Source organism: Dermacentor andersoni, chromosome 4, assembly GCF_023375885.2.
Source record: "Dermacentor andersoni chromosome 4, qqDerAnde1_hic_scaffold, whole genome shotgun sequence".
NCBI lineage: Eukaryota > Metazoa > Arthropoda > Arachnida > Ixodida > Ixodidae > Dermacentor > Dermacentor andersoni.
This window is the reverse complement of record NC_092817.1, coordinates 224,726,818-224,748,987: the sequence shown is the minus strand read 5'-3', so window position 1 is coordinate 224,748,987 and position 22,170 is coordinate 224,726,818. Positions and strand designations below refer to the sequence as shown.

At 47.0% G+C, this 22,170-nt stretch overlaps 1 protein-coding gene across 11 annotated transcripts in view; it reads right to left on the bottom strand.

The window, feature by feature from the left end:
• Positions 1-22,170, bottom strand: part of LOC126538440 (DENN domain-containing protein 2D-like) — a 423,989-nt gene that overhangs the window by 296,248 nt on the left and 105,571 nt on the right. For all 11 annotated transcript variants that reach the window (XR_008613950.2, XR_008613951.2, XM_050185285.3 and 8 more), the window contains exons 6-7: positions 21,761-21,849; positions 14,949-15,021 (exon numbers count right to left, since the gene is read on the bottom strand). Coding sequence is in view for 9 of the 11 variants with exons in the window: in XM_050185285.3 (XP_050041242.1) it covers positions 14,949-15,021; positions 21,761-21,849 (162 nt within the window). In the remaining 2 variants the exon portion in view is untranslated. The remainder of the gene's footprint in view (positions 1-14,948; positions 15,022-21,760; positions 21,850-22,170) is intronic.

Below are 22,170 nucleotides of genomic sequence, written 5' to 3'. Positions count from 1 at the left end.
CGTCGAAATTTCCGGCGAAGACAACGACGTCATCCAAGTAAACGAGACAGGTCTGCCACTTCAATCCTGCTAAAACCGTGTCCATCACGCGCTGGAACGTTGCAGGCGCCGAGCACAGTCCAAATGGCATAACCTTGAACTCGTAGAGGCCGTCTGGGGTGATGAAGGCGGTCTTTTCGCGATCTCTTTCGTCGACTTCTATTTGCCAATAGCCAGACTTGAGGTCCATCGACGAGAAGTATTTAGCGTTGCAGAGCCGATCCAATGCGTCGTCTATCCGTGGGAGGGGGTATACATCCTTCTTCGTGATCTTGTTCAGTCGACGATAATCGACACAGAAACGTAGGGTTCCGTCCTTTTTCTTTACCAGGACAACAGGGGATGCCCACGGGCTTTTCGACGGCTGGATGATGTCGTCGCGCAGCATTTCGTCGACTTGTTCTCTTATAGCTTCACGTTCCCGTGTCGAAACTCGGTAAGGGCTCTGGCGTAGTGGTCGAGCGCACTCTTCGGTTATTATGCGATGCTTTGCGACTGGCGTTTGTCGAATCCTCGATGACGTCGAAAAACAGCCTTTGTATCGTCGAAGCAGACTTCTGAGCTGTTGCTGCTTAATCGCGGGGAGACTTGGATTTATGTCGAAGTCTGGCTCGGGAACTACGGTCGTCGGGGTAGATGCGACAGAATCCGAGAGGACAAACGCATCGCTGGTTTCCTGAATTTCCTCGATGTATGCGATCGTCGTGCCCTTGTTGATGTGCTTGTACTCCTGGCTGAAGTTTGTCAGCAACACTTTCGTGTTTCCTCCGTGCAGTCGAGCGATCCCTCTTGCGACGCAAATTTCACGGTCTAGCAGTAGACGTTGGTCGCCTTCGATGACACTTTCTAAGTCAGCGGGTGTTTCGGTGCCGACCGAAATAACAATGCTGGAGCGAGGCGGGATGCTCACCTGATCTTCGAGCACACTCAAGGCGTGGTGACTACGAGGGTTCTCCGACGGTATCGCATGGTCTTCCGACAGAGTTATTGACTTCGACTTCAGGTCGATGACTGCGCCGTGTTGGTTGAGGAAGTCCATGCCGAGAATGACGTCTCGTGAACACTGTTGGAGGATAACGAAGGTGACAGGGTAAGTCCGGTCGTGAATGGTAATTCTTGCCGTGCACATTCCAGTCGGCGTTATGAGGTGTCCTCCGGCGGTACGAATTTGAGGGCCTTCCCACGTAGTCTTAACTTTCTTCAACTGGGCGGCGATGTGTCCGCTCATGACGGAGTAATCAGCCCCTGTGTCGACTAAGGCGGTGACTGCGTGGCCGTCGAGAAGCACGTCGAGGTCGGTGGCTCTTTGTCTTGCATTACAGTTCGGTCTTGGCGTCGGATCACGACTGCGTCGCGTTGACTTGTGGCTGGTATGTGACGTCGTCAGGTCGTCTTTCGTCGTCGCATTCTTTCCTTCCAGACTTCGTCGGGACGGCGGCGTGTCGTTATGTCGTCGAGGTAGTTTCTTCGGCGTCTTCGTCGGCGGCGGAGGATCTTCGACAGTTGACGGACAGCAACCGCACCTCCATCGGTTGCTGCTTTTAGTTTTCCGGATATGGGCTCGCTGACCGGCCCCGAGCTGGGCCAGTGTATGGTCGGCGCTGCGGCGACAGGTAGCGGCCTGGTGATGGTGAACGCGACGGTCGTCGAGAACTCCACTGAGTAGCCGCGAGGTAGTCAGCGATATCGCGAGGGCGTTCACCTTGCTGCGGGCGCGGAGCGTTGACGGCGAAACCTCGCAGTCCCATTTCCCGGTATGGACATCGTCGGTAGACGTGACCCGCTTCCCCGCAGTGGTAGCAGAGCGGGCGGTGGTCAGGAGCGCGCCAAACGTCGGTCTTCCTCGGGTAGCTCCGCTGGGCGACGGGTGGGCGCGCTGTCGGCGGCGGCGGCGCTGGTCGACGGAATTGCGGCGTTACAGGACCCTGGCGCGGTCGCTGAGGAGGGCCTTGACGGCGTACGACGGCGGCGTAGGTCATCGCTTCGGGTTGAGGTTGCGGTAATTGAGGTTGCACCTCCGGAACTCCAAGCGACCGCTGAACCTCATCTTTGACGATGTCAGCGATCGAGGCCACTTGAGGCTGCGACGACGGGAAGATCTTCTGAAGCTCCTCTCGTACGACTGCCCTGATAGCCTCGCGCAGGTCTTCGGAGGCCAGTGACTGAACTCCGGCGTAGTTTGTCGAGTTCGTGCGGCGGTCGAATTGCCGGTTCCGCATTTCGAGTGTCTTCTCAATGCTCGTGGCCTCGCGAAGGAACTCGTCGACAGTCTTCGGTGGGCTTCGTACCATTCAAGCAAAAAGTTCCTCCTTTACGCCACGCATGAGTAGGCGGACTTTCTTTTCCTCGGACATTTCCGGGTCGGCGTGGCGGAATAGGCGGCTCATTTCTTCTGCAAAAATCGCGGTGGTCTCATTTGGTAGTTGCACCCGGGTTTCTAATAGCGCTTGGGCTCGTTCTCGGCGTACAACGCTTGCGAATGTCTGCAGGAAGCCGCTTCGGAATAGCTCCCAGGTCGTCAAGGTGGCTTCTCGGTTCTCGAACCACGTCCTGGCAGCGTCTTCCAATGCGAAGAAGACATGTCGCAGTTTGTCGTCGCTGTTCCACTTGTTAAAAGCAGCGACCCTCTCGTATGTCTCAAGCCAGCTTTCCGGGTCCTCGAACATTGAACCGCGGAACGTCGGAGGCTCCCTGGGCTGCTGCAGCACGATGGGAGATGCTGGTGCTGCCATTGGGTTGGACTTGGTGGTGATCTTCCTGGTTTCAGGCAAAAGTCCGTGCTCCGGGGGCAGTTGTTGAAGACGGGGGGGCAGTTGTTGAAGACGGCGGCTTGCTCGATGGTCCGGGACTACGTTGGTGCTGTCTTTGCGGTCCGGGCTTGGATCACGGTTTGTCGGGGGCGTCCGGTACATGAACGTAAAGCACCTCCACCAGATGTCACGTGGTGGTGACGTAGAAGAACACAGTAGCAATACTGTGAACGAGAAAACTAGCTTTTATTGGGCGAACTTGTGCCCACAAAACAGGCTACACTTATAGCACAACGAAAGCGGCGAACACAGTCGGCGATCGTCGGAAATCTGCCCAGCGGGTCAAGCGCGTCGGCTTTTATACAGCAGCCGTCGAATGTTCCAGACTAATCGCTGGGACCCGCGCGTATTCCACAATGTTCTACGCCATTCGCGTCAGGCGATGAAATCAGATAACATAAGGTTCGGCGACAACAGACAGCCGGGTAGAATCATCGATAACTTTCCAGAAACGTCGGATACATGCAGGCGCGTCCGTCGCTGTGCGATTACAGTTGTTAAGCGGCGAAACGTGGTCGCCCGATAAAGATCAGTACACGTGTCAATATCATCAGCGAATCGCAAGTTGCTAAGGTATTCTCCATTTACTCTTATCCCCAATTCTTCCCAATCTAGGTCTCTGAATACCTCCTGTAAACATGCTGTGGATAGCATTGGAGAGATCGTATCTCCCTGCCTGACGCCTTTCTTTATAGGGATTTTGTTGCTTTCTTTATAAGGACTACAGTGGCTGTGGAGCCGCTATAGATATCTTTCAGTATTTTTACGTACGGCTTGTCTACACCCTGATTCCGCAATGCCTCCATGACTGCTGAGGTTTCAACTGAATCAAACGCTTTCTCATAATCAATGAAAGCTATATATAATGGTTGGTTATATTCCGCACATTTCTCCATCACCTGATTGATAGTGTGAATATGATCTATTGTTGAGTAGCCTTTACGGAATCCTGCCTGGTCCTTTGGTTGATGGAAGTCTAAGGTGTTCCTGATTCTATTTGCAATTACCTTAGTAAATACTTTGTAGGCAACGGACAGTAAGCTGATCGGTCTATAATTTTTCAAGTCTTTGGCGTCCTTTTTCTTATGAATTAGGATTATGTTAGCGTTCTTCCAAGATTCCGGTACGCTCGAGGTCATGAGGCATTGTGTATACAGGGTGGCCTGTTTTTCTAGAACAATCTGCCCACCGTCCTTCAACAAATCTGCTGTTACCTGATCCTCCCCAGCTGCCTTTCCCCTTTGCATAGCTCTCAAGGCTTTCCTTACTTCTTCCAGCGTTAATAGTGGTATTTCGAATTCCTCTAGACTATTCTCTCTTCCATTATCATCGTGGGTTCCACTCGTACTGTATAAATCTCTATAGAACTCCTCAGCCACTTGAACTATCTCATCCATATTAGTAATGATATTGCCGGCTTTGTCTCTTAACGCATACATCTGATTCTTGCCAATTCCTAGTTTCTTTTTCTCTGCTTTTAGGCTTCCTCCGTTCCTGAGAGCTTGTTCAATTCTATCCATATTATACTTCCTTATGTCAGCTGTCTTACGCTTGTTGATTAACTTCGAAAGTTCTGCCAGTTCTATTCTAGCTGTAGGGTTAGAGGCTTTCATACATTGGCGTTTCTTGATCAGATCTTTCGTCTCCTGCAATAGCTTACTGGTATCCTGTCTAACAGAGTTACCGCCGACTTCTATTGCACACTCCTTAATGATGCCCCACAAGATTGTCGTTCATTGCTTCAACACTAAGGTCCTCTTCCTGAGTTAAAGCCGAATCCCTGTTCTGTAGCTTTATCTGGAATTCCTCTATTTTCCCTCTTACCGCTAACTCATTGATCGACTTCTTATGTACCAGTTTCTTCCGTTCCCTCCTCAGGTCTAGGCTAATTCGAGTTCTTACCATCCTATGGTCACTGCAGCGTACCTTGCTGAGCACGTCCACATCTTGTATGATGCCAGGGTTAGCGCAGCGTATAAAGTCTATTTAATTTCTAGTTAGCCATTCGGGCTCCTCCACGTCCACTTTCGGCTATCCCGCTTGCAGAAGAAGGTATTCATTATCCGCACATTATTCTGTTCTGCTAACTCTACTAATAACTCTCGCCTGCTATTCCTGGAGCCTATGCCATATTCCCCCACTGCCTTGTCTCCAGCCTGCTTCTTGCCTACCTTGGCATTGAAATCGCCCATCAGTATAGTGTATTTTGTTTTCACTCTACCCATCGCCGATTCCACGTCTTCATAGAAGCTTTCGACTTCCTGGTCATCATGACTGGATGTAGGGGCGTAGACCTGTACAACCTTCATTTTGTACCTCTTATTAAGTTTCAGAACAAGACATGCCACCCTCTCGTTAATGCTATAGAATTCCTGTATGTTACCAGCTATATCCTTATTAATCAGGAATTCAACTTCTAGTTCTTGTCTCTCCGCTAAGCTCCGGTAGCACAGGACGTGCCCGCTTTTTAGCACTGCATATGTTTCTTTCATCCTCCTAACTTCACTGAGCCCCCGACGAACAAGCGCCTTGTCCATCGTACATGTTGTTCTTTTAGTCCGCGTCTTCGTAGCGCTCTTTTCTTCAACTATTATATCCCATTCTAATTTTCATTCTATAGCCCTCTAATTCCTGCAATAGCACTGCTAGACTTGCCTCACTAGATAACGTTCTAGCGTTAAACATTGCCAGGTTCATATTTCAATGGTGGCCTGTCCGGAGCCAGGGATTCTTAGCACCCTCTGCAGCGTCGCAGGTCTGACCGCCGCCGTGGTCAGTTGCTTCGCAGCTGCTGGGGACTGAGGGCCGGGGTTTGATTGTTGTGTTCATATAGGAGGTTGTGGCCAAGTGCTGCACCAGGGTGGCCAATCCTGCTCTGGTGAGGGAGTGCGTTACCGGTTCTGGTCACCGGGTTCAGGCCACACTCCAGGCCTGTTTATGCAATTTTATCAACATGCGGATTTTTTTTTTAATCCGGTGGAAAATTGCGCAGCACCAGGATTTGAACCACGGTCCTCTTGCATGCGAGGCGGATGTTCTACCTCTACGCCACTGCTGCACATATATGTTAACAATGTGTTAAAACTATTTTTTTTTTTTATGCAGCAGCTGTGTTCCGAATTTTTCTCCTTTATGGAGAAGCTAATTTGGCACACTTTTGCTGCAGGGTGATGCCTGCTTCTCTTATAAAATTTATCACTGTACTAACGTATTGGTGGTTTTCAGATTATTTTTCCTATACTGCTCTTTTGGGCCTTCAGCTGTTGCTCTCCTTTATGTTTCACTGCATTGTTTCTATTTTTCTTTCTTTTGCTGATACAAGGCTAGTCGACTAGTACTTCGATGTTTTCATATGTGAATTCAGCTTATGTTTTTGTTCATGAGAATTAAGACTCACAATGTGCCATTTGTGTTTTATTTTACTGGTGAGAATGCAGCTAATACTGTGCTGTGAGAAGTGTTCCTTTGCAAGCGTTGCTTTTCATGTCTCATTTTATTTATCCTTTAGTATGTGTATGCTTAGCTGTTATGCATATGTGGTATTTTTGTATTGGTTCGTGCATTAAGTGCTCATTGTGCCTTTCAGAAACAAAGAGATGGCATTATGTTGTATTTTTACTGTTCACTTTATTTTCATGAGACAGCTGCAGTCTGCCATTGTATTTCGCTGCAAATATTGTGTACATCATTACGTACTTGTCAAATGGTTGGTACCAATAAGAAGTTTCACGATAAAAATGCTGGTGGTGACAACGGAGTTCTTCTTCGCTTAGTAACAGTGGCACTTTGATTTATTGTCCCAAACAGTCCAGGACTGTCTCGAGAAGCTGCGTACGCCAATAATCACTGGCTGTAGTAGCGTGTCAAGCAGTCTGGGGCAGACAACAAATTGAAGAGGCCCAGTGCATGCATGCATGATGAATAAAAGAAACAGCCAAGTATAGTACAAGGCACCTCCAGTCGATATGTATTAGATGTTGCAGCTACAGCCATATGTAGTACAATGGATGTCCTGGGGATGTAAGTGTGGTTAATATGGATATGCATTAGATATAGTAAATATCTATTGGATGTTGTGCAAATCTATTAGATGTAATAAATATATCTACAGGATGTTGTGGACGTCCATTAGATGTTAGATGTAATGAGGAGGGAAGATAACCAATGGTCATTAAGGGTTATGGACAGGATTCCAAGGGAAGGGAAGCGTAGCAGGTGACGGCAGAAAGTTAGGTGGACGGATGAGATTAAAAAGTTTGCAAGGACAACATGGCGACAATTAGCACATGACCGGGGTAGTTGGAGAAGTATGGGAGAGGCCTTTGCCCTGCAGTGGGCGTAGCCAGGCTGCTGATGATGATGATTATTAGGTGTTGCATATGTCCAGCCCTGACATCCACACAAAGTACTATTTACATGTTCTGTATGCATTTGCGATGATCCATAGTACTTCCATTCAATGTTTTCTGGATAAATCTGGATGTCTAATGGACGTACTGAATGTCCAAGGTGTACCATATTATGCACATCTAATGGATGTATCTGGCTATCTGGGTTGTCAGGTCACCTTCACTTTGCTTCATGGGGAGTGCGTTTGCAGCGTCCAGTGTGTCGACCCTACTGTCATCATTGACATGCCAACTAGTTCCATAGTCGCTGGAGTGACCTGTAACCCCGTGCAAGAGCCAACTTGGCCCAATGTCCTAAATAGCTTCGTCCCCGACACGTTGACTATTTCTCAATGCGCCCTTTCTAGACAAGGTCCGTTCTTTCCACTGCCAGCATGCTTCCTGGGGCCGCACGTCAACTGTTTGTCATCGCACAGGCACCAGTGTGCCACACAGACCACACAGTGTATCCACGACTGAGCACCATGTTATCAATCAAGTAGCTGACATGCTCACAGCTTTCGGATAGGCTCTGGGCACCTCCAGTTCTTGTTAAGAAAGACGGCTCAGCTCGATTCCATTCTGAGTCGAATGCCATTGTCTAAACAAAATAACTCGTAAATATGTTTACCCTCTAAAGATAATTGACAACGCCTTTGACTGCCTACAAGGTGCAGAGTTCTCTTCTATCGACTTACCATATTTACTCGCATAATGATGGCACTTTCTCATCAAAAAAATTTACGTAAATTCAGGAGTGCGATCACTACGCAGGTTAAATTTCCTGCGAAAAGAAAAACAAACTTTTTTTTTTTTTTTCATCCTGCATTTGCTGTGGGATGACAACAGGTCAACAAGCAGGCGGCTGCCGCTGAACAGTGCGGGACACCAAAACAAAAATGGCGGCCGGCGGAGCAAGCCAAACGCGTTGAACGCAATTTTTCTTCTTCTTGTGAGTCCATTACGCGCATTGAAACAGTTTCTTCTGTATCAGTAATGAATAATATCGCAGATATTGAAAAGTTTGCGGCAATAACGTAGCCATGTCCACTTTGAGGGGACAGAAACAGAGGTGGGCGCACTTAGCTGCCAGTGACATAGAAACACATGGCGGACATGCTGCAGAAACTGCGGTATTTGTCATACGGCATGTTTCTGCTAAGGGTAGGCAAATATCTTAGCTGTGTTACATTCGTCGGCGTATGAATAGGGTACACTGCTAACGTATCAGTGTAAACGTGGCCACTATCATTGTCACTCGCAATTTGTTGCGTGCCCATGAGTGCAGACGAGAAGAATCGAAAGGTGCCTTTTTTGTTGTTGTTCTTGACCAACACCATTTTCTTTGTTCTCATAATGTCATACCAACTAGCCCCTCACCATACCAACTAGCTTCTAGAGGGTCGCGGGTAAATTCAGCATACAGGTTCTTTTTTTTGGCACCTTGTAAGCTGTCCAGTCTGTGCAATTTAGCTAGACTTGATAGGAAAAAGAAAATCGAGGGCAGCACTAACCACAGGAACAAGTTTGTGCCTTGTAGAGCGAATGTCATCTATGAGATTCCGCTGAGTTGTGGCAACGTGTACGTTGGACGAACAGGCCGCTGCATTAATATTAGATTATTAGAACATGCCAATTCACTAGATGATTCTATAGGACAGCATCTTCCTAAGCATTGCAAGATCTGCAGGCATGACGGCAAAGTTTGTACTCCACTTTTCGGCAGGACTAAGATTGTCGAACGCGCAAGTGATAAGAAAGAGCGTGAAGTAATCGAAGCTTTAGAAATCGCGAGATTAGGGGCGGATAAATGTGTTAGTGAGGCTTCCATACATTTGTACCGCAAGGAGTTGGCGTTTCTTGGCTTGACTACATGATAACGGCATTGGTCTTTGCGGTTGGTGCGCATGCGTTCTGTTGTTGGTAGGAAGGTGGCGTTGGAGCATTAAAGCAGTTGTTAGTCTGCGCCTGTGTCGTGTGGTTCTTTCTCTGTCTTGTCCTTTTTAGCGCAGTTTTTCTTTGTTCTCATAATACCATTATGAAGCCTACAAATAGTAAAGCCAAGGTAAGTTTGGTTGTAGATTTTTTTTTTTTTCTTGGAAGTGCAGAAAGTGATTAAAGGAATGAAATGGAGCATCTGCTAAAGAATGTTTGGTGCATGCAGACCGCTTGGTATGTCTTCAAGAGTCGTTCGCGTAGCATTCAACAGATGGTAAGCGCGATCATGATTAGTTAGACTTGGCACACAACATATTGCAACGACAAGTTTGGGGTGCGATCATTACACGGGGAAAAAAAAATAGAATTTTGATGAAAAAATTTAGGGGTGCGATGATTACGTGAGCGCGATCATTATGCGAGTCAATACGGTACGCAGCGGCTGTTGGCAAGTCCCGATGGCACCTGACGACCAACCTAAAACGGCCTTTTATAACACCAGATGGCCTATATTAATATCGTACCATGCCATTCAGGTTTTAGCAACGTCCTTGCAACATCTGAGTGTTTGATGGACAACCTTTTGTGTGGTCTCAAGCGGAAAACATGCCTCTGCTGCTTAGATGATGTGATTATTTTTTCGCCCTATTTTCTCACCCATCTCTGTAGGCTAGAGGAAGTGTTGGGGAAGTGCTTCAGAGAGGAAGCGCTTCATTCAGAATTTTGCATACATCACCGCCCTTGAATCAGCTTCTATGGAGTGACTTCCACAACTACACCTGGCCACCCACTTGTGACGTTGCCATCCAAGAGTTGCGTCGTCTACTAACTATGCCGCCGATACTGCATCATTTCAACCTTGCAGCTCCGACCAACACCAGCAATGTTGGACTCAGCACCGTGTTCGCACAGTGCAAATCTGAATTGGATGAGTACGTTATTGCCTAAACATGCCACACCCTCACCAGAGCAGAGACAAATCATTTCAGTACGAAGAACAAATGTTTGGTCATAATCTAGGCACTTAGAAAATTTTGACCATACCTCTATGGCTGCCCCTTCGACATAATTACAGACCACCATCTGCTTTGTTGGCTATCCACGCTGAAGGACCCCTCGGGCTTGTTAGCTCACTGCACCATCAGGCTTCTCACTTCGAAATGCGGGATGGCCACCTCTATCGTCAGAACTACCTCTCTGACATTCGTAAGTGGTTACTGGTCCCACCTCAATATTTTAGTGGTGAAATATGTTCTGCCTTCCACGCTGACCTACATTGTGCACATGCAGGTGTATTCAAGACATACACCCGGCTTCGCTCCAGGTTTTATTGGCATGGCATGTACATCTTTGTGTGCAAGTACATTCGATCGCGCCCTCAGTGCCAACACCTCAAGGCTCAGGATGTCTCTATTCCACTCCAGTCAATCCCGTGCCCTGCCAGGCCTTTCTATCACATTGGCATTGACCTCTACGGACCCTTCCCAAGCATGGTTTTCGGAAACCGCCGGATAGTCGTTGCCATCGACCATTTGAAGCGATTCGCGGAAACAGCCACCCTGCCTGCTGCCACAGCTCGTGATATAGCATCCTTCCTCCCGAAAAACTTCATTCTCCGTCACTGCACACCTCGCAAACTTTTGAGCGATAAAGGGCGTGTGTTCCTCTCTGAACATCATGATGTTCCCAGAACATCATGCCGGTCATCACCAAGCTCGCGCCAAGACTTAGAGACAAAATATGGCAGTCTCCACACTCCACACTCCACACTATACACAGATGCCGCGCAGTACCCCCAAAAAGAAGCCATGACGGCCAGCGTTGTCGACCATAACCTTCAAGAGGTGGTCTCGATGACGGTCTGCACTGCCAGCGCCTTCGTAGCGGAGGAGACAGCCATCGCCTTGGCCATCACCTCTAGTCTGACCAACGAGTACGTAACAATTATTACTGACTCCCAGGCAGCTTGCCGTAGCTACGCGAAAGGCAGAATATCTTCAATCGTTCACCGACTCCTCAAACAAGCCTCCCAATTCCCGGACGTTGAATTAGTATGGACTCCAAGACACGAGTCCCTCCGTGGAAATCAGCGTGCGCACGCTGTAGACCGAGCTCATGCCTCCCAGGCGCCACAAGAGAGGGATACGGCTGCATCTATGGAGCCCATACCTTTACAATACAACGCCACACTGCAGCACCACAGATGGAACCGACGACAATACCCACCTCCACACAAGACCCTCTTACGTGAAGACGCCATAACATGGCGACAATTACAAACCAATACATACCCCCATTTAAGCAGACTACACGCAATACACCCTATACTATACTCATACAAATGTCCCCTTTGCAACGATTACGCCTCCCTATATCATACAACATGGGCAAGCCCCCACGTCAAGGCAGCCCCACAAATACCCAACCCCACACCCGAGCAGTGGGAGGCCGTGCCGACTAGTTCGGACCCTCGTAACCAGCAGCAACTGGTGCGGCGAGCCCGGGAGACAGCAAGAGCCGCAGGAGCCCTGGACTAAGGGCGCCTCCCGCACAAGCAGAAAGACACCTGCTTGTCCTTTCTTTTTAATAAATGTTTTTCCTCCTCCTCCTCCTCCTCTCTGCAGTCGTAAATGCTCGCCTAGCTGAATGTCACATCGTTCGTCGCACTACCATCGCCTACCATCCTCAAACTAATGGTCTGATGGAAAGATTTAACTGTACCCTTGACGACATCCTCTAAAAATACGTTGCCTCTGACCAAACTGATTATGAGGTTATTTTTCATCACGTGAGGTTACCATTCATCACGTACGCTTACAACTCTGGAGCCCTCACCAAGTTTATTTGATCAACGCTATCGAAGCAGTGCAAAATCGTGCTGCTCGCTTCATTCATTCTTCTTATTCATATGATATCAGCATGTCATCCCTTAAAAACGAATCTGGTCTGCCCACTTTTTCGTCTTGCCGCAGCATTGCCACACTATCACTTTACCACAAGTTTTATCACAGTTCTTTCAGCCAACCACCTTACATCGCTCCCGCCGCGCGCACTTCCCCCCGCACAGGCCATCCACTTCAAGTCACCCAACCCCGTTCTGGCACCCCAGCTTTTCTGCATCATTTTTTTGCCGTGCAGCTTCAGAATGGTATGGCCTTCCCCACGACATTGTTTGAATCACCTGTCCGTCACGTTTTGTTCAAAGTGTATCCATGTACCTGTCTTGTTAACAACCTGCGGCATTAGTAACATCTCTGTACAACACACCCCTTATGTAACACCCCCTTGTGGGGTCTTTAAGGAAATAAAGTGACGTGAAGTGAACACTGCACCACAAGCAACCACAAACTTTTCGCCATTCTTCCCCTCGTGTGGCCGCAAACCTCAGACTACACTCGACACCATTCTTCTGTGAACCTTAAAAAGGGGTACCAGCGAAACACAAAGGACGCGCAGACAAGGAAAAGGTGTTAGACACGGACGGACAGCGTCCGTCTCTGTCTAACACCTTTTTTTTGTGTGCGTGTCCTTTGTGTTTCGCTGGTACCGCTTTTTCAAGTTCATCATGCACCAACTGGCCCAAGAGCTTGCGCTAGAGCTTGCGTACAGACCCGACCCGTCCGAATATATGCCCATCTCTGAAGCTGCCAGCCGTGCTGAGGAGTGACGTCACTTCGCGCATTCCTTTACTACGGTCGACCAATGGCATCGAAAAATCTCAACGTGACGGGCGGGAGCCCTCCTGGACATCTCTGTAAGTAATCTCGAAACGAAGAAAGTTTTTTACTGTCAAAATAATAATCTTGGACAAACAGAAAGCACAGAATGGTTTATGGACACTACCTTTTTACCAAATATGCACAGTGAACATCCACTGCGCACAGTCAGCGCGATGGAGTCACCTGAACCAACTTCTTGCGTGAAAGGTCAGCAATCACAGAGAGAGAACTATATGAAATATGTTCTTATAGTGGGCTGTCTGTATAACCAAATGGAGCCCAACAAAATGAAGCCTCAATGCAGCGATCGCATGGGTTAACGGTAAACAACTGCATGCTTGTCTGCGCAGAATGTTTCGCTGCGAGTGTGCTTTCGCACTGTGCCATGAGCTTTAGGCCGCAGCATATGAGCATTTGACAGTACACAAGCAACCATTGTTGCGTGGCCACTATCAGAGCTGTCCAAAAATAATTTCGTTATAACTAGGGATTTCGATGCCTACAACGGCGACTTGTGATCTCCTGTCGCGATGATTCAATGTTTTTTTTTCTAAATTCTTGGACGTTTCAATACAATAATTTGTCAAGTTGTGTCACACTGTAGGTTTATCGATCTTCTCATCGAGCAATTACCCACTGCTTCTTTATCTTAATCCATGTGCATTTTGTTGTTTGGTGCTACACAAGCATGAGCATATGCCATATTTAACGTGATATTTATCATTCCCTTTCCATTCTAGTGAACTTGCCAGTATCTAGCATCAACAAGTTTATAGACCAATGCTTCATGACATTAGCTAGGCAGTGTGCGCGGGGAAGCATCTCATCATCATCATCAGCCTGTTTTATATCCACTGCAGGATGACGGCCTCTCCCTGCGATCTCCTGGCAATACAGATGGGGAAGTGTCTCAGTGTGTGTGTTCTGCCACTCACCGAAGATCGCAACCCCAATGGTGTATCAGAAATATTCCTCGCAGAAGTGCTTGCTGCACACATAAATAGTAGCCTATGGCTGCTTGCCGGTTCTAAGTTTCGCAATCCAAGGTTCGCGCAGCTTCTGGTCCTGCGAGCATGCGTGAAGGATGACACCAAGCTTCGTTGTGTACGTATGGCACAGCGGCATCGAGCAGTGGCCTAACAGGTTAGACGGCGTCAAAAAGCAGCCACTACCTATTATAATGCTTTTAAGTGTTGTCAAGCACACCCGAGGCAAGAAAACCTCCCCATTTCACCACAACCTCAGCGCAGGTGCGAAGCGTTTTTAGCTCGCTTCGGCACTTCCGAAGGAGCCAACACAGCCGCTGTGTCCTCATGATCTCTCATACCACATCACGCCAACGGCCGCGCCAGCTATTCCAGTGGTAGAGCTCGCCCCCAATAGGATCATTTCGCATTCATAGGCAGGAGTCAAAATACAGGCTCCCCCTCCTCCCCTCTCCTCGCCCCCAATTGATGCAAGTTACTGCAGGGAAATGTCAGCTGTGATAGGGCATTAGCACAACTGCTGCAAGCTTTGACAAGCTTCTAGGCTGGGGTGCTACATAATCACGCAACAGCTTCTTCAATGAATCAGCCAAATGGCAAAGAAAGGCGTCCAGCCTTTCGACAACAGCGCACCGAGCTGCCTACACCATACGGACTTTACCCAATCGAGCACAAGATCCTCGTTCGTCCGGCCTTTCCCATGGAATCTCATGATGACATTTTTGGGCACTATCTCGCGCCTGAAGACGACATAGGGCGGGAGCTTGCTGTGCATGATACTCTCAGCCCATGCACATATGCCTCAGTGTTGTGTTTCGCTGCTTTAAAGAGTTTATTTTGTTTGGATGAGGGACATGTGCATCTGGGCATCAGCCAACACTTTGTTTTTTGAGCTCAAGCTCCTCGAAAGAAACGGCGGCACAGTTCCTTTCCCGTTAGTTCCTCAATGCTATTGCAATAATTGCTATTGCAATAAAACAAAGCTGTCCAAACAGAAGAAAATATGAAGATAAAGTAGAATAATCACTAAATGTAAGCCCCGAGATATTTAATCCAGCCCTATCTCACCTTGTGTGTCTGCAAGCAGTGGAAAAAGGTCTTCTCGCCATTCTCCCGGACTAGTGTAAAGAAGAACAGGCACCTGCATCAGAGAAGGCACAGCCCACCTATGTCAAGTCTTATAGTGAATACCTAGAAAGCAAGCTATTCAACAAACCAGAACAGCAATGGGCACTTGCTCCTGTGCATTCACAGCCTGGTTGTCTTATGCTGCTTTGGCCTAAATGCAGCACCAGGCTCATCTTGTGTCAGTGACCAACGTGGTACAGTAAGTCTGATGCCATACTTGCAGAACAACTCTGCTGGAAATCAGAAGAAGGCTCACAAGCCCGACCCATCCTGAATTCACTAATCATCATCATTAGCAGTTTCTTTTTAATGTCCACTACAGGACGAAGGCCTTTCCCAACAATGTCCAATTTCTCTCGCCTTGTACCAGCCAGGGTTTGTACAGAACATTCGACTGAAAATTCAAGGACAATTCAAGGATTTCAAGGATGCTAAAGGGCTAAATTCAAGGAGGGGGAAACCAACCTTATTTATGCACATATACACTGAAAGATTGTAAAACCTTCTCCGAGTTGCTATTTCTCACAGCTGAGCAGCTGCTGACCTGAACACATGCCTCAAGCTCTTTAGGGGACTTTTCAAAATTTACTTTTTCATTGTAATGACGTTGATCACCTTCTGGCATGATGGTAGTAATGTCCGACTTCCGCTAAAAAAACAAACTGTGTTAAAGGGTACAGGGTACAGCTTAAGTAGAACATTCGCACCACAATTTAAGTGAAGCGTTACGTATTAATGGAGCTACAAGCGATTACAAGTGACCTTCCTTCCTAGCCATGCTTTTCCTCCTCAACTCGTTCACCGAGCGGTCAGGGCTAAGCTCCGCCTTCACTGGTTCTGCGTCACGATGCGACGTCACATCGTCCACTTTCGCTTGTTTTGGAGCCTGCCCCCGCCCACGCGAAACGTCCCCACTAGCGGCTTGGCCGTCAACCCCAAGCGAGAGCTATCGAAGCAGTGTGCATTGCTAGCATTCCGTTGTAGCACCGAATGTGTCTGGTATTGCGGTAATCACACACTAGCAGAATGTTTCGATGGAACGGTAAAGGCATAAACTCAAGCTGATGAAGGAACTTTAGCGTAGACGTACGTGAGCTGCCTGATCAGTCTCCACGGTCCAGTTACCCATTGGTGCAGAGCTTAACCAGGCAAAGAAAGAGCTAATATTGCTCTAACCAAGTGTAAAACATTTTAAACATTTACAAAAACAATGTGTTAATGATTACACTCCTGCGAAAAATTTACACCAGCAGCAAAGAAGAATACATTTTGTTACTGCTACTGTGTGTGGTTGTGATATGCCACCAGGTGGCTGCATCGTGCAGACCATTCACATTTTTGCTTCTGTTCATCCCCTGAAACGACACACAAGGGGACACGGCCAGGCCCTGTCCCCTTGCACTTGCGTTTACCCTAATACCGGACTCACGAAATGCAATTGCATTAGTAATCTTCCGGTGTAAAGTGACGACTGCAATTGCACAAATCCTGGCGCCCATCAGATAGCGGCTGTCCAATGCGCTGCAGCCAGTCCGCTCGTCTACTGGCTTGCAGAAGGACACGATATTGCAGCTTGACATATTGCCAGTCGCTACGTTTGCAGTCCACAACGCAACAAAGTTGAATCATAGCGCTCGCAAAAAGACAGGCCGACACTGACTGCGGAGCTCTCGTCAAAGACGGAGCACGTTGTAACACAAGCAGACGACACTTGCTGTGCGCCGGAAGTGCTTAAGTGTACTGAAAAATTGTTCTTGTGCATTCTCTTTATGTTACTTTCTTTTTATAAAAACAAATTAACTAACATTTCAACTATTACAAACATCATTTGTTTACCATAAAGTTGGAAAAATTATCGATCACGCGCCCTGGTCAGCCAATCGGATAGCTCGCCCCACTGACGTCATATGGGCAATTTCCGTCATATGGGTAGGGGCGGCTTAAAATTCTGCCGAGCAGTGTGCTGCAATCGGCAGCGATGTTTTAAAACCTTATAATAAATTACACGCTTTACGCGGAGCACTTAGGTGTGTCAATTAATGATCAGAAGGACCTACTCTAACGACTCAGTACGTTTGTAGAAAATTGTAAAATCGTTTCAGAGTCCCTTTAAAGCCAAATGGCTGATAGTTATTTTCCATCAGGCATTTACAGAGCTGAGGGCTCGGAAATAAAATCATGATGGCTGCGATGAGAATGAACTAGCGAAACAACAAAAATTATGGTACGGCTTGGTTGCTTCATCTGGCGTCATCTAGCTCCACGATGGCAATAGCAGTTTCAACAAGCCTGTTCGTTGGTAGACGTAGACACACCACATTGCATTGCTCAGCAACACTGAAAAGAAAATATCTAGGATCGTTTCTTGATGGAAAGCTACAGTCTATGTCATAACCCCAATGTGGAATTTGTTTTGTCAAATGTTTAAAGGTTGTCCCTCAACCCAGTTTTTTAGGAATTCAAGGTGGTGTACAAACCCTGGCGATAGCTAACCAAATTTTATGCCTGAAAATTTCCTAATTTCATCACATCACCTAGTGCTCTACCATCCTCGACTGCCCTTCCCTTCCCTTGGCACACATTCTGTGACCCCAATAGACCATCTGTCCTACGCATTACCTGGCATGCCCAGCTCCATTTCTGTCTCTTAATGTCACCTCAACTATGGGATACCTCTGTTTGCTCTCTAACACAGTCTTTCTGTCTTTTAACATTATGCCTAACATTTTTAATGCACCTATACACAGCAAGAGCTCTTATTCTGTCAGCTTATAAGTTTTCATGGCACGGTATCCTGTCCGACCTACGTACCACACTTGGAGTTGAGAGCCTCAATATTAAATGCTTTGAAAGCTTTGTACGAGAAAAGAGCAAGAACTGGAGGAGTATGAGAAAAAATTTTTGTTAGTACTGGTGGACATCATAAAAGTGCTTTATATTGTCACATGGTAGTGACAGCGAAGAAAGCAGCAAAACTTTGAATGGCGAAACTAGTGATTTATTGGGTGAACCTGTGCCCTCAAAAATAAGCTACGCTCAAAGCACAACGATAGCAGCGAACACAGTTGGTGATCGGCAAAAATTTCATCAGCGGGTCAAGCACGTCGACTTTGATACATCAGTCATTTAAGGTTCCTGAGTAATTGCTGGTGCCCACGTGTCTTCCAAAAAGTTCTACACCATTCGCGTCGCACATACATGAAATCAGATTACACAAGGTTCAGTGACAACGGAGAGCGCATAGAACCATCGATAATTTTCGAGAAACTTCTGATACATGCAGGTGCATCCTGCACTGTGCGATAACATTTGTTAGGCGGTGAAATGTGGTCACCCGATAAAGAAAAACAAGTACACATGTCAATATAATATCTAGAAGCCACTAGTAATTAAAAAAAAAGACGAAAAGAACTGCACAGCACAGTGCTCACATAATGACAGCATGTAAATTACCCCTACAAGACAACCAGGAAGAGTTAGTGGGCCAAAACTTGGCACAGATAGCACCCCTAAATACCCATGGTGGTTTCATTACTGTCATTAGCACAATTAGAAATAGCTTCTGAAGGATGGTAGCGTGAATTAGCTTGTTTTCGGACATCAAGCTCAGGTACCTTCAGCTCCCTGAAAAAAGAATTCACAGTGAAGGTGTAGCAGCACATCACAAAGGTCGTGGTGTTTCCCATATATTTCAAAAGAACGAAGTCGAGGTTATGCTGCTTTTGGCATACACTTGAGATTTCGGAGGCCTCCCACGGAGTTATCCAAACTTTTTGTTAAAATATATTTCAATGGGGGGGGGGGGGGGGGGGGCACTATGCACCACCCGTTGTCCGATCGATGTGAAATCAAGGACTGTAACAGCAGTTTACAAGTCAAATTGTCCATTGCCTCATCGCATTCATTGCCTACGACACACAACTCTGTTCACCACATTCCAGCTCGTGTGCAGCTTTTGTCGTTGGCAATGGGCCTCAAAATTCTGTCCTGGTCCTACAAAAGAAGACACAACATTCTTTTACGCTATTTGTCGCCATGCAAAGGCAAATAATTGGTTCCCGCATACTGCAAATGAAGTGCAAAAAACAGGGAGAGATGAAGGGTACAACACATAGCTGTATGTCTGTCCATGTTTTTGTCCATGTCCTACCAACATGGCCCAATTTCTACCCTCCCCTCAATTTCTTTCACCACTAGAATGTTATTACCAGCAAAGTGGATGGTGGAAGGACAAATATACAAAAAATTTCTACAATTATTACAATACTCCATAATGCGAAATTTGAGCGCAGCATATACGTGTTTTCATTTCGCGATATATTGGCTGACGCGGACAATCTGTCTTGTGCGGCATGTTGCAAACGAAGCGAAGTGGGGTGCCTCGCTAATCTGGAGATCGTGAGAGGCGGCAATTGGGTGACGTGTGGGCACAATTCATGGCATTTGCCGCAGACAGACCACCGCTCAAGCAGCGCTTTGCTTCCATATATGGTATCGGTGGCATCATCGGTGAACAGATGACCTGCGCCACTCTGGCACCATCTCGTAGCCATCGTCACTGCACAGCCCGTCTTCCGGAGCACTACGCTTTTCTCCTCACACTTTCGCCATACCCTGTTCCTCCACTTTCTGTCTCATGGTCCCACTGCACTTTCCTCCTTCGCTTTCCTCCTCATACTCTCTTCGACATCTTTCATTCCCCGCTGCGCTCCGCATTTACCCTTTCATCCTTCGCTGTGCTCATTCGCTCGTTTACACTGAGGACACCGATGCTCACTGCAAGAATGGGAACCTAGGACCTGTGCTCTAAGAAAGGCCCCTGCACACCTGTACAATCACACCAAGCTGCTTATAAGCATCTGACACTCCAAAAAGAGATTCAGTGCGCACATATGAAAGCTTTCTTTTTTTTTTTTATATGAAACAATGCCATGATCTATCTACCTTACGACTCCTTGCCACACTTGTGCACTCAAACAAAAACTTGCAGCCACCAGATGGTTTAAATTGAGCAGGTAACAAATGCAAGTCAAACCTTTCAAGATGTCATTGTGCTGTTGCAACCAGTTACACAAGTGACAAAAAGGTTTTCCTTTGTCATTTCCCTTTCAAGAAACTTCCTCCACTCTGCAAATTTCTACAAAATCAATTTACTGTATTGAGTGTACCTGTGCTTTGAGCTATCCATTAATTTGGCCTTGCCTTGCAACCTGCTAGCGTCGTGGTGAGCTGAGATGGTAAACTGAGCATTCTGCAAAGGCCCTTGGTTTGATCCCCAGACCAGGATGAATTCTTCCATTGCAAAGCTTTCTTTCTGAGTAACCTGCGCTAGTTTCCTTTGCAGCTTCGTGCTATTGTTGGGTGGATGCCAATTTCTTTCTTTTTTTCCCTTGCCACTAAGCTTAGTGCGCTGTTGACATAACTGGCTCTTTTACTCATAGTTGCCTTCTTCTGGACTGCTCAGTTATGGACACATTCATAGCCCTCTTTTTCCAAAGAAATTGTTAGGCAAGAGTGAAGCACCTTTCAAGTAAAAAAGTGCTCCCTGAGATGAAATGTCTTATTGGTTCCTGTCATGCATCCCGTAAAAGCAATGCAAGGAGTTTGTTTTAGAATTTTAAAAGCTAGCAGAAGCAGTGATGCAAGACGTAGCATAATATTGCGTGCAGTATGCTTTGCTCTGATTTGTGCAATAGCAGTTTGAGTTTTCAGGTGTGCACAAGCTCAAGAGAACGTAATGAATTCAATTGTAGTCCAAGCTGTGGTGGCGCCATTTAAATTCTTCCACCGCAGTGCTAGTTTATGGATACGCTGCAAGGCCCAATGCTCCACTTTGCTGTAGCATCAGCAACGTGAAATTTGACTGGTAATCTGCAGGAATCCTAATGCGTGGAACTACTGCTTTTAATTTTTATAAACTTCTCGCATAGCACCTTGGCATTTCGGGGACCGACACCAGTGAACCTTGGTGGAGGTGAAAACAGCCGGGCAGCGATTCATCGCTGCAAAATTAAATTGAGCTGTTCAGCTTTTTAAAGCAACTTATGCGCAATGAGAAACACCACAGCGCCAGATTATTTTCAACCAACTAAGGCTCTCGTGCTCACAGTGTGTGGCACATTCCCCCCCTCATCAGCGTCCGCAACCAGGATGTGGTGAACGTGACAAATCACCATGGTTATCGAGACTAAACTTTGGAAACACAACTGCAGCACTAATAAAAACTCGTTGGTTGGGCAGGTGAGCGCTCTCCCACAGTGCACAAAAAATGCCTCAACCTGCGCTCACACGAGGGTGGTGGCGCAGTGGCTTTGGCGTAGCACTGCTCGGCTGCAGCAGTTGCATTTCAACGGGGGCCAAGTGTAAGAAAGGCCCACGTACCATGCATTGGGTGCACACTCAAGAACCCCAGGGGTCTAATTAATCCAGAGTCCCCAACTACGGCGTGCCTCATAATCATATCTTGGTTTTGGCATGTAAAACACCAGAATTTAATTATTTAATTATGCAAGAAAAACAACTTTGCATTCCAAGGCACTTCAGAACATCTAAAAACCAAGAATGCAGCCAACATCACAGAACAAAAGGTGTTTGTTTTGTTATCTTTGCCATCCTCATGGGAATGACAAAGCATAGAGCCAACACAGATTGTACTTATCTTGTACATCTGCTCTGCAATATATTGTCTAAGCATCTGCAGGTCCCTACAATCACAAGAGCAGCAATAAAGATGGAGCGTGCAAAAAGCTCACCTTTCAGGTGAGGCAGCATGTTGAGAGCCAAACTCTTGCGGCATACAGAGATGGGCAATCACCACAGGGTCATAGCCAGGACAGTCTGTCTGCGAAATAATGGGGAGCACATGATGACAGCTGCCAGAAAGAAAACCACTGGTAAGGCCAAAACCTGGTGCACGTGCCACTTTACACTATGTGTCGTGCCCACTCAACCAGTGGTAGCGCCGATGACATTGCCACTGCAGTTTAACTAGTACCTTTGCATTTAACACTCAAATCAGTAATAATAAGAAACACAGCTCCTCCACCACCCTAGTTGCACTTGCGAATGAGAAATGCACTTGTTAGCCTTTAAACAGGTGCAAAAATAAAGTATAATGAACAGCACCTACTGGTATTTAGTGTCAAACTAGTGTCACCTTTGT